The sequence below is a fragment of the Manis javanica genome, chromosome 11 (genome assembly GCF_040802235.1).
Source record: "Manis javanica isolate MJ-LG chromosome 11, MJ_LKY, whole genome shotgun sequence".
Lineage (NCBI taxonomy): Eukaryota > Metazoa > Chordata > Mammalia > Pholidota > Manidae > Manis > Manis javanica.
Genome location: NC_133166.1, coordinates 68,140,388 through 68,156,505, shown reverse-complemented (window position 1 = coordinate 68,156,505; position 16,118 = coordinate 68,140,388). Strand labels below are relative to the sequence as shown.

Below are 16,118 nucleotides of genomic sequence, written 5' to 3'. Positions count from 1 at the left end.
TATTGCTATCAACTTCTTAGGACTGCTTTTCCTGCATTCCGAAGATTTGGAACTATTTCATTTTTATTTTCATTATTTTCCAAGTATATTTTTATTTGCTCTTTGATTTCCTCACCAACTCATTGGTTGTTTAGTAGCATGCTGTTTAGCCTCCACGTTTGAGTGTTTTCCCTTTTTTTTCCTTATAATTTATTTTCCATTTCAAACCATTGTGGTTGGATAAAATGTGTGATATGATTTCAATCTTAAATTTATTGAGATTAGATTTGTGGCCTAGCATATGATCTGTTCTGGAGAATGTTCCATGTGCTCTTGAAAAGAATGTGTTTCCTGCTGATTTGGATGGGATATCTTGTACATATCTGTTAAGTCCATCTGGTATAATATGTTGTTCAACACCACTATTTCCTTATTGATTTTCTGTTTGGATGATCTATTCATTGATATAAGTAGGGTGTTAAAGTCCCCTACTATTGTATGGCTATCAATTTCTCCTTTTTTGTCTGTTAATATTTGCTTTATATATTTAGGTGATCCTCTGTTAGGTGTGTAGATATTGATAATTGTTTTCTTCTTGCTGGATTGAGCCCTTAATGTCCTTTGTCCCTTGTTACAATTTTTGTTTTAAAGTCTATTTTGTCTGATGTAAGTATTGCTACTCTAGCTTTTTTGTCTATTTCTATTTGCATGCAATGTATTTTTCCATCTCTTTAGTTTCAGTCTTTCTGGGTCTTTAGGTCTGAAGTGAGTCTCTTGTAAGCAGCAAATAGAGGGGTCTTGGTTTTTTATCCATTCAGTCACCCAGTGTCTTTTGATTGGAACATTTAATCCATTCACATTTAAAGTAATGATTGATAAGTATGTATTTTTTTCCATTTTGTTAAATGTTTCCTGGTTATTTTTGTTTTCTTCTGATCCTTCACCTCTTCCTTGTGACTCATGACTTTCTTTAGTGTTATGGTTGGATTCCCTTCTCTTTATTTTTTATGTATCATAAGTTTTTGGTTTGTGGTTATCAGTGGGTTCACATATGATGTCCTACATATATGGTAATCTATATTAAGTTGATGGTCATTTAAGTTTGAATGCATTCTAATAGCACTACATTTTTTAACTCCTCCTCCTCATTTTATGTAGGATATCTTTTATACCTTTTTATTTAGTGATTCCCTTAACTAATTTTTAGATGTAATTGATTATACTGCTTGTTTTTTTGACCTTCATAACCAGCTTTTAAGTGATTGTTCTACTACCTCTGCTATATTTGCTTTTACCAGTGAAATCTTTTCCCTTTCATAATTTGTTCTTTTCTTTTCCTCTTAAAGAAATCCTTCTAACATTTCTTAAGGCCAGTTTAGTAGTGGTGAACTGTTTTAAGTTTTTATCTGTGAAGCTCTGTTATCTCCTTTAGGAAGAAACAGAAAATCTGAACAGATCAATTACCAGGAAAACAATTGAATTGGTAATCAAAAAATTACCTAAGAACAAAATCCCTCTGCAAAATGGCTTCACTGCTAAATTTTATCAAACATTTAGTGAAGACCTAGTGCCCATCCTCCTTTAACTTTTCCAAAAAGTAGAGGAAGAGGGAATACTTCCAAACTCATTCTATGAGGCCAGCATCACTCTAACACCAAAACCAGGCAAAGACACCACAAAAAAAAAGAAAATTACAGACCAATATCTCTGATGAACATAGATGCAAAAATACTCAACAAAATATTAGCAAACCAAATTCAAAACTACATCAAAATGATCATCCATCATGATCAAGTAGGATTTATTCCAGGGATGCAAAATTGGTACAATATTTAAAAAATCTATCAAGATCATCCACCACATCAACAAAAAGAAGGACAAAAACAACATGATCATCTCCATAGATACCCAAAAAGCATTCAACAAAATTCAACATCCATTCATGGTTAAAAACTCTCAACAAAATGGGTATAGAGGGCAAGTATCTCAACATAAAAAGACAATATATGACAAAGCTGAAAGGATTTGCTATAAGATTGGGAAAAAGACAAGGATACCTACTCTCCCCACTTTCATTCAACATAGTTCTGGATGTCCTAGCCACAGCAATCAGACAACACAAAGAACTAAAAGGCATCCAGATTGGTAAGGAAGAAGTTAAACTGTCCCTGTTTGCAAATGACATGATATTGTACATAAAAAATCCTAAAGAATCCATTCCAAAACTACTAAATCTAATATATGAATTCAGCAAAGTTGCAGGATATAAAATTAATACACACAAATCTGTTGCATTCCTATACACCAATGATGAACTATCAGAAAGAGAAATCAGGAAAACAATTCCATTCACAGTTGTGTCAAAAGGAATAAAATAACTAGGAATAAACCTAATGAAAAAGTGAAAGAACCATACTCTGAAAACTACAAGATGCTCATGAGAGAAATTAAATAAGATACCAAAAAATGGAAATAAATCCTGTGCTCATTGACAGGAAGAATTAATATTCTCAAAATGGCCATCCTGCCTAAAGCAATCTACAGATGCAATGCAATCCCTGTCAAAATACCAACAGCATTCTTCAAAGAACTAGAGCAAATGGTCCAATATTCATATGGAACCACAAAAGACCCCAGATAGCCAAAGCTATCCTGAGAAGGAAGAACAAAGCTGGGGATTTTTGCTCCTTGACTTCAAACTCTACTACAAAGCCACAGTAATCAAGACAATTTGGTATTGGCACAAGAACAGACCCATAGACCAATGGAACAGACTAGAGAGCCCAGGTATAAACCCAAGCATATATGGTCAATTAATATACAATAAAGGAGCCATGGACATACAATGGATATGATAGCCTCTTCAACAGCTGGTGTTGTCAAAACTAAACTGGATGGCTACATGCAAGAGAATGAAACTGGATTATTGTTTAACCCCATACACAAAAGTAAACTTGAAATGGATTGAAGACCTGAATTTAAGTCATGAAACCATAAAACTCTTTCAAGAAAACATACGCAAAAGTCTCTTGAATATAAATATGAGCAACTTTTTCCTGAATGCATCTCCTTGCATAAGGGAAACAAAAGCATAAATGAACTAATGGGACTACAACAGGCTAAAAAACTACTGTACAGCAAAGAGCACTATCAGCAGAACAAAAAGGAACAAAAAGGCATCCTACAGTATGGAAGAATATTTTTGTAAATGACATATCTGACAAGGGGTTCACATCCAAAATATATAAAGAACTCATATGCCTCAACAACCAAAAAGCAAATAACCTGGTTTAAAAATGGGCAGAGGACATGAATAGACAATTCCCCAAAGAAGGAATTCAGATGGCCAACAGGCACATGAAAAGATTCTCCACATCGCTAATTATCAGGGAAATGCAAATTAAAACCACAATGAGATATCACCTCACACCAGTTAAGATGGCTAGCATTGAAAAGACTAAAAACAACAAATGCTGGTAAGGATGTAGAGAAAGGGGAACCCTCCTACACTGCTGGTAGGAATGTAAACTAGTTCAATCGTTGTGGAAAACAATATGGAGGTTCCTCAAAAAACTAAAAATAGAAATACTATTTGACCCAGGAATTCCACTCCTAGGAATTTACACAACGAATTTAATTTCTCAGATTCAAAAATATATATGCACCCCTATGTTTACTGCAGCACTATTTACAATAGCCAAGATATGGAAACAACCCAAGTGTCCATCAGTAGATGAATTGATAAAGAAGATGTAGTAGGTATACACAGTGGAATACGATTCAGCCATAAGAAAGAAACAAATCCTACCATTTTTAACAACATGGATGGAGCTGGAGGGTATTATGCTCAGTGAAATAAGCCAGGTGGAGAAAGACAAGTGCCAAATGATTTCCCTCATTTGTTCAGTATAACAACAAAGGAAAACTGAAGGAACAAAACAGCAGCAGACTCACAGATTACAAGAAGGGACTAGTGGTTACCAAAGGGAGGGGTGGGGTAGGGAGTGAGAAGGGGATTGGGGGTATTATGATTGGCACACATGGTTTGGGGGGAATCATGGGGAAGACAGTGTAGCACAGAGAAGGCAAATAGTGACTCTGTGGCATCTTCCTACAGTGATGGACAGTGACTGCAATGGGGCATGGGGGGGGACTCGATAATATGGGTGAATGTAGTAACCACATTTTTTAATGTGAAAACTTCATAAGAGTGTATATCAATAATACCATAATAAAATAATTGTAAAATATATAAATAAATAATGGGGAAAGAATACAAAATTATATATGCAGAGTAGTTTGCAGCACTCTACCAATTTGTCTTAAATGATCTTCTTTTATTCTTTTTTATTTAAAAAAATTACAAGTTTTTGAATAGTGGCCATCCTAACTGGTATGAGGTGACATCTCATTGTGATTTTAATTTACATTTCTCATGAGAGGTAATATGGAGAATCTTTTCATGTGCCTTTTGGCCATTTGTATTTATTCTTTGGAGAATTGTCTGTTCATGTCCCCTACCCATTTCTTAATCAGGTTATTTTGCTTTTTGGATGTTGAGGTGTATGAGTTCTTTATATATTTTGGCTGTTGACTCCTTATCAGATGAGCCATTTATAAATGTATTCCCCCATACTGTAAGGTGCCTTTTTTCCTGCTGATGGTGTCCTTTGATGTACAGAAGCTTTTCTAGTTTGATGTAGTCCCACTTTTTCATTTCTTATTTTGTTTCCCTTGCCCAAGGAGATGTGTCCCTGAAAAAGTTGCTCTTGTTCATATTCAAGAGACTTTGCCTATGTTTTCTTCTATGAGCTTTATGGTTTCATGGCTTACATTCAAGTTTTTGATCCATTTGAAGTTTACTTTTTTGTATGTAGTTAGACAATAATCCAGTTTCATTCTTTTACATGTAGCTGTCCAGTTTTGCCAACACCAGTTGTTGAAGAGGCTGCTTTTTCCCCATTGTATATTCATGACTCCTTTATCATATATTAAGTGATCATATATGTGTGGGTTTATTTCTGGGCTCTCTATTTTGTTCCATACATCTATGGGTCTGCTCTTGTGCAGTACCAAATTGTCTTGATTACTGTGGCTTTGTAGTAGAGCTTGAAGTCAGGGAATGTAATCCTTGCAGCTGGTAATGATGCAGGAAAATAGGAACCCTCCTACACTGTTGGTGGGAATGTAAATTGGTGTAACCATTGTGGAAAGCAATATGGAGTTTCCTCAGAAAACTACAAATAGAAATAACATTTGACCTAGTAATTCCACTCCTAGGAATTTACATGAAAAAATTAAAGTCCCCCAAAAGACATATGCACCCCTATGTTTATTGATGCTCTATTTGCAACAGCCAAGATATGAAAGCAACCTAAGTGTCCATCAGTACAAGAATGGATAAAGAATATGTGGTATATATACACAATGGAATACTATTCAACCATTAAAAGAAAAGAAGTCTTCTCATTTGCAACAACATGAATGGATCAAGAGGTTACTATGCTCAGTGAAATTAGTCAGGAAGAGAAAGACAAATGCAAAATGATTTCATTAATTCGTGGAGTATAAAAACACAGCAAGACAGAAGGAACAAAATAGAGTAGACTCATACATACCAAGAAGGGACTAGTCGTTACTAAAGAGGAGGGGTTAGTGTTGTGGGGAGGGGGAAAGGGATTAAGGGGCACAATAATTTGCATCACAATATAAGTTGGTCACAGGGACAATAGTACAGCACAGAGAATACAGTGAATGATCCTCTGACATCTTACTACATTGATAGATAATGACCACACTAGAATGTGTGAGGATTTAATAATATGGATAACTGTTGAACCACTGTATTGTATAATTGAAACCAACAGAAGATTGTATATCAATGATAATTTAATTTAGAAAAGATACTTATCTCACTAATAAAAACATCCATGGTAACTGAAAAAGAAATACATGTTTCTTTTTAAATGCTGGAACTGAATCAGCAACTGAGAACTAACTACATGTTCTGCAATGTTAAGTGACATAGACTGTCATGCTTCTGTGAATTGAGGTTTCTTTAAAGTTTCACAACATTCTCTGTCTCTTAAGCAATGGGGAAAAATACTTTGTCTTGACTCCTGTGTTTTCCCAGTGAGAACAGAACAAAGTAATAGTAAGCCCTAATAGAACCCACCAAGTCTCAACCCCCAGAAGGTGAAGTGATTCATGGGAATTTTTTAAATTCATTTTGTTATCATTAATCTATAATTACATGGAGAATATTGTTTATTAGACTCCGCCCTTCACCAAGTCCCCCATACAAACCCCTTCACAGTCACTGTCTATCAGCATAATAAGATATGCTGTAAATAATAAGATGCTCTAAAATCACTACTTGTCTTCTCTGTGTTGCACAGCCCTCCCTATGCCCCCTCCCCCACAATATACATGCTAGTCGTAAGGCCACCTTTCTTTTTTCCCGCCCTTATCCCTCCCTTTCCACCCATCCTCCCCAGTCCTTTTCCCTTTGGTAACTGTTAGTCCATTCTTCCGTTCTGTGATTCTGCTGCTGTTTTGTTCCTTCAGTTTTTCCTTTGTTCAAATACTCCACATATGAGTGAAATCATTTGATACTTGTCTTTCTCTGCCTGGCTTATTTCACTGAGCATAATACCCTCTAGCTCCATCCGTGTTGCTGCAAATGGTAGGGTTTGTTTTATTTTTATGGCTGAATAATATTACATTGTGTATATGTAACACATCTTCTTTATCCATTCATCTACTGATGGACCCTTAGGATGCTTCCATTTCTTGGCTATTGTAAATAGTGCTGCGATAAACAAAGGGGTGCATCTGTCTTTTTCAAAGTGGGCTGCTGCATTCTTAGGGTACATTTCTACAAGAGGAATTCCTGGGTCAAATGGTAATTCTATTTTGAGCTTTCTGAGGACCCTCCACACTGCTTTCCACAATGGTTGAACTAATTTACATTCCCACCAGCAGTGTAGGAGGGTTCCCCTTTCTCCACAACCTCGCCAACATTTGTTGTTGTTTGTCTTCTGGATGGTGGTGATCCTTACTGGTGTGAGGTGATATCTCATTGTGGTTTTAATTTGCATTTCTCTGATAACTAGCGATGTGGAGCATCTTTTCATGTGTCTGTTGGCCATCTGAATTTCTTCTTTGGAGAACTGTCTGTTCAGCTCCTCTGCCCATTTTTTAATTGGAATATTTGGTTTTTGTTTTTGAGGTGCATGTGCTCTTTATATATTTTGGATGTCAACCCTTTATCGGATCTGTCATTTATGAATATATTCTCCCATAATGTAGGGTGCCTTTTTATTTTATTGATGGTGTCCTTTGCTGTACAGAAGCTTTTCAGCTTGATATAGTCAAACTTGTTCATTCTTGCTTTTGTTTCCCTTGCCCAGGGAGATATGTTCATGAAGAAGTCATGCATTTTTATGTCCAAGAGATTTTTGCCTATGTTTTTTTCTAAGAGTTTTATGGTTTCATGACTTACATTCAGGTCTTTGATCCATTTTGAATTTACTTTTGTGTATGGGGTTAGACAGTGATCCAGTTTCATTCTCTTACATGTAGCTGTCCAGTTTTGCCAGCACCATCTGTTGAGGAGACTGTCATTTCCCCATTGTATTCTCTCAGCTTTATCAAATGTTAATTGACCACATACACTTGGGTTAATGTCTGGAGTCTATATTCTGTTCCACTGGTCTGTGGCTCTGTTCTTGTGCCAGTACCAAACTGTCTTGATTACTGTGGCTTTGTAGTAGAGCTTGAAGTTGGGGGGTGAGATCCCCCACACTTTATTCTTTCTTCTCAGGATTTCTTTGGCTATTCAGGGTCTTCGGTGTTTCCATATGAATTTTTGAACTATTTGTTCCAGTTCGTTGAACAAATGCTGTTGGTAATTTGATAGGGATTGCATCAAGTCTGTATATTGCTTTAGGCAGGATGGCCATTTTGATTATATTAATTCTTCCTAGCCAAGAGCATGGGATGAGTTTCCATTTGTTAGTGTCCTCTTTAATTTCTCTTACGAGTGTCTTATAGTTTTCAGGGTAAAGGTCTTTCACTTCCTTGGTAAGGTTTATTCCTAAGTATTTTGTTCTTTTTGATGCAATTGTGAATGGAATTGTTTTCCTGATTTCTCTATTAGTTCATTGTTAGTGTATAGGACAGCCACAGATTTCTGTGTGTTAATTTTATATCCTGCAACTTTGCTGTATTCTGATATCAGTTCTAGTAGTTTTGGAGTGGAGTCTTTAGCGTTTTTTATGTACAATATCATGTGATCTGCAAATAGTGACAGTTTAACTTCTTCTTTACCAATCTGGATTCCTTGTATTTCTTTGTTTTGTCTAATTTCTGTGGCTAGGACCTCCAGTACTATGTTAAATAGCAGTGGGGAGAGTGGGCATCCCTGTCTTGTTCCTGATCTCAGAGGAAACGCTTTCATCTTCTCGCTGTCCAGTATGATGTTGGCTGTGGGTTTATCATATATGGCCTTTATTATGTTGAGGTACTTGCCCTCTATAACCATTTTGCTGAGAGTTTTCATCACGAATGGATGTTGAATTTTGTCGAATGATTTTTCAGCACCTATAGAGATGATCATGTGGTTTTTGTCCTTCTTTTTGTTTATGTGGTGAATGATGTTGATGGATTTTCGAATGTTGTACCATCCATGTATCCCTGGGATGAATCTCACTTGGTCATGGTGTATGATCCTTTTGATGTATTTTTGAATTCAGTTTGCTAATATTTTGTTGAGTATTTTCGCATCTACTCATCAGGGATATTGGTCTGTAATTTTCTTTTTTTGTGGGGTCTTTGCCTGGTTTTGGTATTAGGGTGATGTTGGCTACATAGAATGAGTTTGGGAGTATTCCCTCTTCTTCTATTTTTTGGAACACTTTAAGGAGAATGGGTATTATATCTTCTCTGTATGTCTGATAAAATTCCGAGGTAAATCCATCTGGCCTGGGGGTTTTGTTCTTGGGTATTTTTTTGATTACTGCTTCAATTTCTTTGCTGGAAATTGGTTTGTTTAGAGTTTGTGTTTCTTCCTTGGTCAGTCTTGGAAGGTTGTAATTTTCTAGGAAGTTGTCCATTTCTTCTAGGTTTTCCAGCTTCTTAGCATATAGGTTTTCATAGTAGTCTCCAATTCTCCTTGTATTTCTGTTGAGTCTGTCATGACGTTTCCTTTCTTGTTTCTGATTCTGTTGATGTGTGTTGATTCTCTTTTTCTCTTAATAAGTCTGGCTAGAGGCTTATCTATTTTGTTTATTTTCTCAAAGAACCAGCTCTTGGTTTCATTGATTTTTTCTATTGTTTTATTCTTCTCAATTTTGTTTATTTCCTTTATCTCCTTCTGCTGACTTTAGGCCTCATTTTTCTTCTTTTTCCAATTTTGATAATTGTGGTGTTAGATTATTCATTTGGGTTTGTTCTTCCTTCTTTAAATATGCCTGGATTGCTATATACTTTCCTCTTAAGACTGCTTTTGTTGCGTCCCACAGAAGTTGGGGCTTAGTGCTGTTGTTGTCATTTGTTTCAACATATTGCTTGATCTCTCTTTTAATTTGTTTGTTGATCCATTGAGTATTTAGGAGCATGTTGTTAAGCCTCCATGTTTTTGTGGGCCTTTTTGCTTCTTTGTACAATTTATTTCTAGTTTTATGCCTTTGTGGTCTGAAAAGTTGGTTGGTAGGATTTCAATCTTCTAGAATTTACTGAGGCTCTTTTTGTGGCCCAGTATGCATTCTATTCTGGAGAATGTTCCATGTGCACTTGAGAACAATGTGTATTCTGTTGCTTTGGATGTAGAGTTCTATAGATATCTATTAGGTCCATCTGTTCTAGTGTGCTGTTCAGTGCCTCTGTGTCCTTACTTATTTTCTGTCTGGTGGATCTGTCCTTTGGATTGAATGGTGTGTTGAAGTCTCCTAGAATGAATGCATTGCATTCTATTTCCTCCTTTAGTTCTGTTAGTATTTGTTTCACATAGGCTGGTGCTCCTGTGTTGGGTGCATATATATTTAGAATGGTTATATCCTCTTGTTGGACTGAGTCCTTTGTCATTACGTAATGTCCTTCTTTATATCTTGTTACTTTCTTTGTTTTGAAGTCTATTTTGTCTGATACTAGTACTGCAACACCGGCTTTTTCTCCCTGCTGTTTGCATGAAATATCTTTTTCCATCCCTTGACTTTTAGTCTGTGCATGTTTTGGGGTCTGAGTTGAGTCTCTTGTAATCAGCATATAGATGGGTCTTGTTTTTTTTATCCATTCAGTGACTCTATGTCTTTTGATTGGTGCATTCAGTACATTTACATTTAGGGCAATTATCTATAGGTAGGTACTTATTGCCATTGCAGGCTTTAGATTAGTGGTTACCAATGGTTCAAGGTTAATTTCCTTACTAAGAGTCTAACTTAACTACTTAGTATGCTGTTACAAACACAATCTAAAGGTTCGTTTCTGTTTCTCCTCCTTTTTCTTCCTCCTCCATTCTTTATATGTTAGGTATCATATTTTGTACTTTTTGTCTATCCCTTGATTGACTTTGAGGTTAGTTAATTTAATTTTCCATTTGCCTAGTAATTAGCTGTTCTACTTTCTTTACTGTGGTTTTGTTACCTCTGGTGACAGCTATTCATCCTTAGGAACACCTCCATCTATAGTAGTCCCTCCAAAATAGACTGTAGAGTTGGTTTGTGGGAGGTAAATTCTCTCAGCTTTTGCTTATCAGGAAATTGTTTAATCCCTCCTTCAAATTTAAATGATAATCTTGCCAGATAAAGTAATCTTGGTTCCAGGCCCTTCTGCTTCATAGCATTAAATACATCATGCCACTTCCTTCTGGCCTGTCTGGTTTCTGCTGAGAAGTCTGATGTTGGCCTGATGGGCTTTCCTTTGTATGTGATCTTATTTCTGTCTCTGGCTGCTTTCAACAGTCTGTCCTTATCCTTGATCTTTTCCATTTTAATTACTATGTGCCTTGGTGTTGTCTTCCTTGCGTCCCTTGTGTTGGGAGATCTGTGGATCTCCATGGCCTGAGAGATTATGTCCTTCCCCAGATTGGGGAAGTTTTCAGCAACTACCTCCTCAAAGACACTTTCTATCCCTTTCTCTCTCTCTTCTTCTTCTGGTATCTCTGTAATGCAGACATTGTTCCGTTTGGATTGTTCACACAGTTCTCTCAATATTCTTTCATTCTTAGAGATCCTTTTATCTCTCTGTGCCTCAGCTGCTTTGTATTCCCCTTCTCTAGTTTCTATTTCATTTATCATCTCCTCCACCATATCCAACCTGCTTTTAATACCCTCCATCATGCTCTTCAATGATTGGGTCTCTGACCTGAATTTGTTCCTGAGGTCTTGGATGTCTTTCCCTACCTCCATTAGCATGTTGATTATTTTTATTTTGAAATCCCTTTCAGGAAGAGTCATAAGGTCCATATCATTTAAATCTTTCTTGGGAGTTGTATCAATAATTTTACTCTGGACTGGGTTTCTTTGGCACTTCATATTTGTATATGGTTCCCTCTAGTGCCCAGAAGCTCTATTGTGGAGATGCTCAGCCCCTGAAGCAATGTCAGGGGCCACAGGGGAGCAGTATTGGTGCCTGCGGGGAGGAAAGAGCTGTTCCTGCTTCCCAGATTCTCTGCCTGTCTCCACTGCTTGAACCAGTGGGTCCAGCACACAGGTATAAACTTTTGTCTCAGAGCAGCCAGATGTGGATCCCTGCTTTCTACAGTGGCCAGGATCTCAGTCTACCCAGGAACTCCCCCTGTCCCAGCTTTCCAACCCTGTAATAAGAAGAGTATGATAAACACACCATGAAATGTAGGTTTGTGCTCCCAGTGCAGATCTCCAGAGCTAAGTGTTCAGCAGTCCCAAGCCTTTCACTCCCTCCCTGCTCAGTTTCTCTTCCTCCCACCAGTGAGCTGGGCTGGGGGAAGGGCTCACGTCCTGCTGAGCCACAGTTTTGGTACATTACTCCTTTCGGTGAGGTCTGCTCTTTTCTCCAGGTGTATGAAATCTGGCGCCATCCTCTTTACTGTTGCTCTCTCAGGATTAGTTGCACCAACTATATTTTCTAATTGCATCCAGTTTTAGGAGGAAGCCTCTGTCTCTCCTCTCATGCCACCATCTTTCAATCCATGGGAATTGTTACAGTTCTTTTAGAGTAGATATTGTCTGCCTGTGCAGTATCCAATGACTCAGAGTTTATTAATGATGCTCTTTTAATAACCCTCAATGAGGAAACCAAATGTACACTTGCCAAGGTACTCCTATCACAGCCTGCATCCTGAAGTCATAGCCTGCTACAATACAAGGTAGGTATCCACAGAAAGGGAGAGTAGCTCCACTGAGCTTTCTAGTCCAAATGTTTTGAAATATGTATTAACAAAATTTAAGTCATTTCACATAATAATGGGAAAGCTATGTTATAATCAACTTCTATTCAACAAGTATTTATTGAGCATCTACTATGTACCAGCTACTGTGCTAGGCACTCAAAAGCAATTAAGCAACAGAGAATGTCTAGCCCAAAGAAGCCTCAACACAAAAGGATTGAACTGCCTTCAAATACCTGAGGCTTTTTGGGGTTCAAGAAGGACCCATTCTGAGTAGCTCAAAAGGACTAAAAGAGGACCTACATGTGCACAGAATTGCAGTCATCATGCAAAACATAATTAATGACCTGTTGTAATAATAATGATGATAATGGCTAATAATTGTTCAGTCCATGGTACAATTCTTTCCAAAAAGCTTTACATGTATATTATCTCATTTAATATTTAGAATAACATTATGAAGCTAATACTATTGTAAATCTTACTATATTTATGCAAAACCAGTGTTCAGAGAAAGTAAGTAGCTTAGTTCTTGGGTTATAACTAAGAGACAATTGAACAGCCTAATGAATTTCAGAGCCTATGCTCTTCAAATTTTAACATGAAAGGGAGGTCTTTCTCACCATGAAAGTGTGCAGAAAGAATCAGTAAGAATTGATATGCAGAGGACTGTGTGTGGGCTTAAAGCATTTTTACAAGCATTCATGACATACCAGTTATTGCATAATATTTAAAGCTACACAGAAGATTCACTAGATGCACAGTGGACAGTCTGCCCTTGAGATCTTAAGAGTACTGGGAGAGAGAAATGCATACAAAATAATTACAACCACAGTGATAAGTGCAAATATGAAGTTATATAAAAATAACCATGGAAAGGACATGCAAATTCAACCCAAGAAAGAGGGAAGTGAAGGCCTCATAAGGGAGATGACTTTAACCTAGGTCTTAAGGGGTGCACAGGATTTTGCCATATGGAAAAGGGTAGTAAGTGATTCCAGGCAGAGCAGCAGTATTTTCTCAGGGATTAATGGTGTTCATTCATGGCCATGATTAGAGAAGGCAACAAGGGAAGTGGGAAAGAATTCCTGATGCCTTTAACCACTAATCATCTACATATTGAACCAGAGAAAGGGAAAAGGCCCTAAGGCCTATAACACACTAAGCATACTCCGTCCCTCTGCAGGAAAGCTGTCTGCATTATTTCACCTGATCCTCAAGGAGAGGTGGAAAGATGAGGTGCAAATGCAAAGCCAATCTGAATAAGGCCAAAGCCAAAGGGGAAAATTTGTGATATTCTCTAACATGTCCACGATGATATGGGTCAGTTGGGTGCAGTGAAGTTTTGGAGAGGTGAAACAACACACAAGGCTGCCAAGGTGAGGGGGGAGCACAGACCAGTCAAGCCGCTGTTGGCCAACAGTTACCCCCTCCACAAAAGTGTCAGTGCAGGCCAGCTTGGATGAGGCTGAAGATTACAATAGTGGTCAAGCATTGGGATTACAATATAGACACAAACTGTCTCATTCTACTTCACCCAGAACACTAATAGGCATAAAAAGAAATGGAACTGGCACAGTAATATAGGTAAAGAACAGAAGTCTGGAGTAGAAAAAAGCATGGATGGTACATCCCTCCCCTTCATTCCTCAAGTTAGGCCTAATGACAATTTTCTCCATTTGGTATTTATCTACACCTGGATAAGGCTAAAGGTGACCTCCTTTTTGTTAAAATGATTGACTTGATCCTTTCCTATCAATAGCTACAATATCTGGCACTTTGATAAGTATTTTTTAATTTGTGGGTGCTGCAGATTGTGAGAACCCCCATAAGATTTAAGGACTATCTTTTGTGCCAACATGTCACAAGAACTGAAATTACTCCAGGGACATTCCCACTACTTGAAATCAGATGGATTTGGTACTTGTTGCCAAGAACAAAAAAGGATAGAAAAACTCCTGGACACCATTTTCAAAGACACATTTGCCCACCTGGGAAGAGATCAGACTGGTATCATTCTCCTCAAATAGCCCATGATAATTCCTCTATTTGAATTCCTTTTTCAATGAAATATAGGTTCTTTTCATGAAGGAGATTGAACAAAGAGGAAACAGGAAGGTGGGGGAGAGGAAGGCAGGGAAGGACAAAATATGTCATAGGAAGAAGTAATTTAACCTGCAAGCATTTCTCAAAATGTTTCCCTTTCCACTTGCAATTAGTTTGAGTCAATATTACCTAATTCCATGATATTGTTGGAAATCATGGAGCCAATCTGACCTCTGTCCTTGGAAAATTACACAGGATGCCAGGAGTCTTTGGTTACTAAGGAATCACAGAGCCAGTAACATTAAATCCTCACATTTTTTTCTGCCACTCTTCAATGTCCCATTATCAAAACCCACTTCAAGAACACATAAGCAGAAATGCATTTTTTATCACTTTCCATTTTCGCTCCATCTCTGAGTTTTCCTTTCTGCCCCATAACTTCCTTATGGCTATTTTCACCTCTGCATTTCTAAGTGTGTATATGATGGGGTTCAGCAAGGGGGTGAGGACCATGTAGAACATGGCCATCAGCTTGTCCTCAGTGAAGGGTGGAGGGTGGCCGCATGTAGAGGAAGATGGCAGGTCCAAAGAACAAGAGGACCACCGTGATGTGAGAGGCACAGGTGGAGAGGGCTTTGCGCCTCCCCTCTGGAGAATGCTTCCTCAAGCTGACCAGGATGACGATATAGGAGGACACCAATAAGAGGAAAGAGGACAGAGCAATTAATCCACTATTGACCAAGACAAAAATACCCTCCACAGAGGTGTCAGTGTAGGCCAGCTTGAATAATGACTGGAGATCGCAGAAGTAGTGGTCAATCACATTGGTACCACAGAATGACAATTGGATGATGATCAGAATCTGAATTATGGAGTGAAAAAAGCCCCCAAGCCAGGAACAAGCCACCAGTACATGACATAGTTGGTGGCTCATAATGTTCTTATAATGAAGGGGTTTGCAGATGGCCACATAGTGGTCATAGGCCATCACCACAAGCAAAGGATTTCAGTCACACCAAAGAAGTGGAAGAAGAATATCTGAACCACACAGCCCTCCAGAGAGATGGTTTTAGTCTTGGCAGGTAAGTCTGTGATGAATTTAGGGATGACAGTAGAGAAGTAAGCTATCTCCACCAGGGACAGGTGGCTGAGGAAGAAGTACATGGGGGAGTGCAGACTCTCACTGCCGCTGACCGTCAGAATGATGAGGCCATTGCCCAGCACCATGGCCAGGTACACAGGGAGAAAAACCACAAAGCATGCTCTCTGCACCTCTGAGTCCTGGAAAAGACCCATGATAATTAACTCAGTCACATTATTTGTAGGTGCCATGGATTCCATTTGGAGAAGATGGATCTCAGAGAAGAGCCTTGTGACAAAACAAACACAATCATATCACAAATCTTTCATGTTTTTTTAGCACCTGCTTTGATAGATTCCTTTCACACATATTATTTGACTGGTTTATTTATTTACATGTTTGTTAACATAGCCAATGTTTATCCATTCACTGCTCAAAAGCCAGTCCAGTCAATGCTACTGACTAGACACTGTACAATCTACCTCACAAAAACTATGATCTCCATACCACAAATGAGAAAACTTGAGGCTCAGAGAGGCTGTGGAATAGCCAAGCCTCCCATAAGAAGTGGATCCATAACAAGAACCAGATCATGTTTTCCAACTAGTATGTTATTTCAAGTATACCACACTGAAAAAAAATCAA

At 38.0% G+C, this 16,118-nt stretch overlaps 1 protein-coding gene across 1 annotated transcript; it reads right to left on the bottom strand.

The window, feature by feature from the left end:
* Positions 1 to 14,749: 14,749 nt before the first annotated feature.
* On the bottom strand, positions 14,750 to 15,724 carry LOC108403478 (olfactory receptor 4B1-like). Its single transcript, XM_017670645.2, is given in 3 exon segments — positions 14,750 to 14,935; positions 14,937 to 15,394; positions 15,397 to 15,724. Coding segments are annotated over 3 exon segments (972 nt in total).
* Between the last annotated feature and the right edge of the window lie 394 nt (positions 15,725 to 16,118).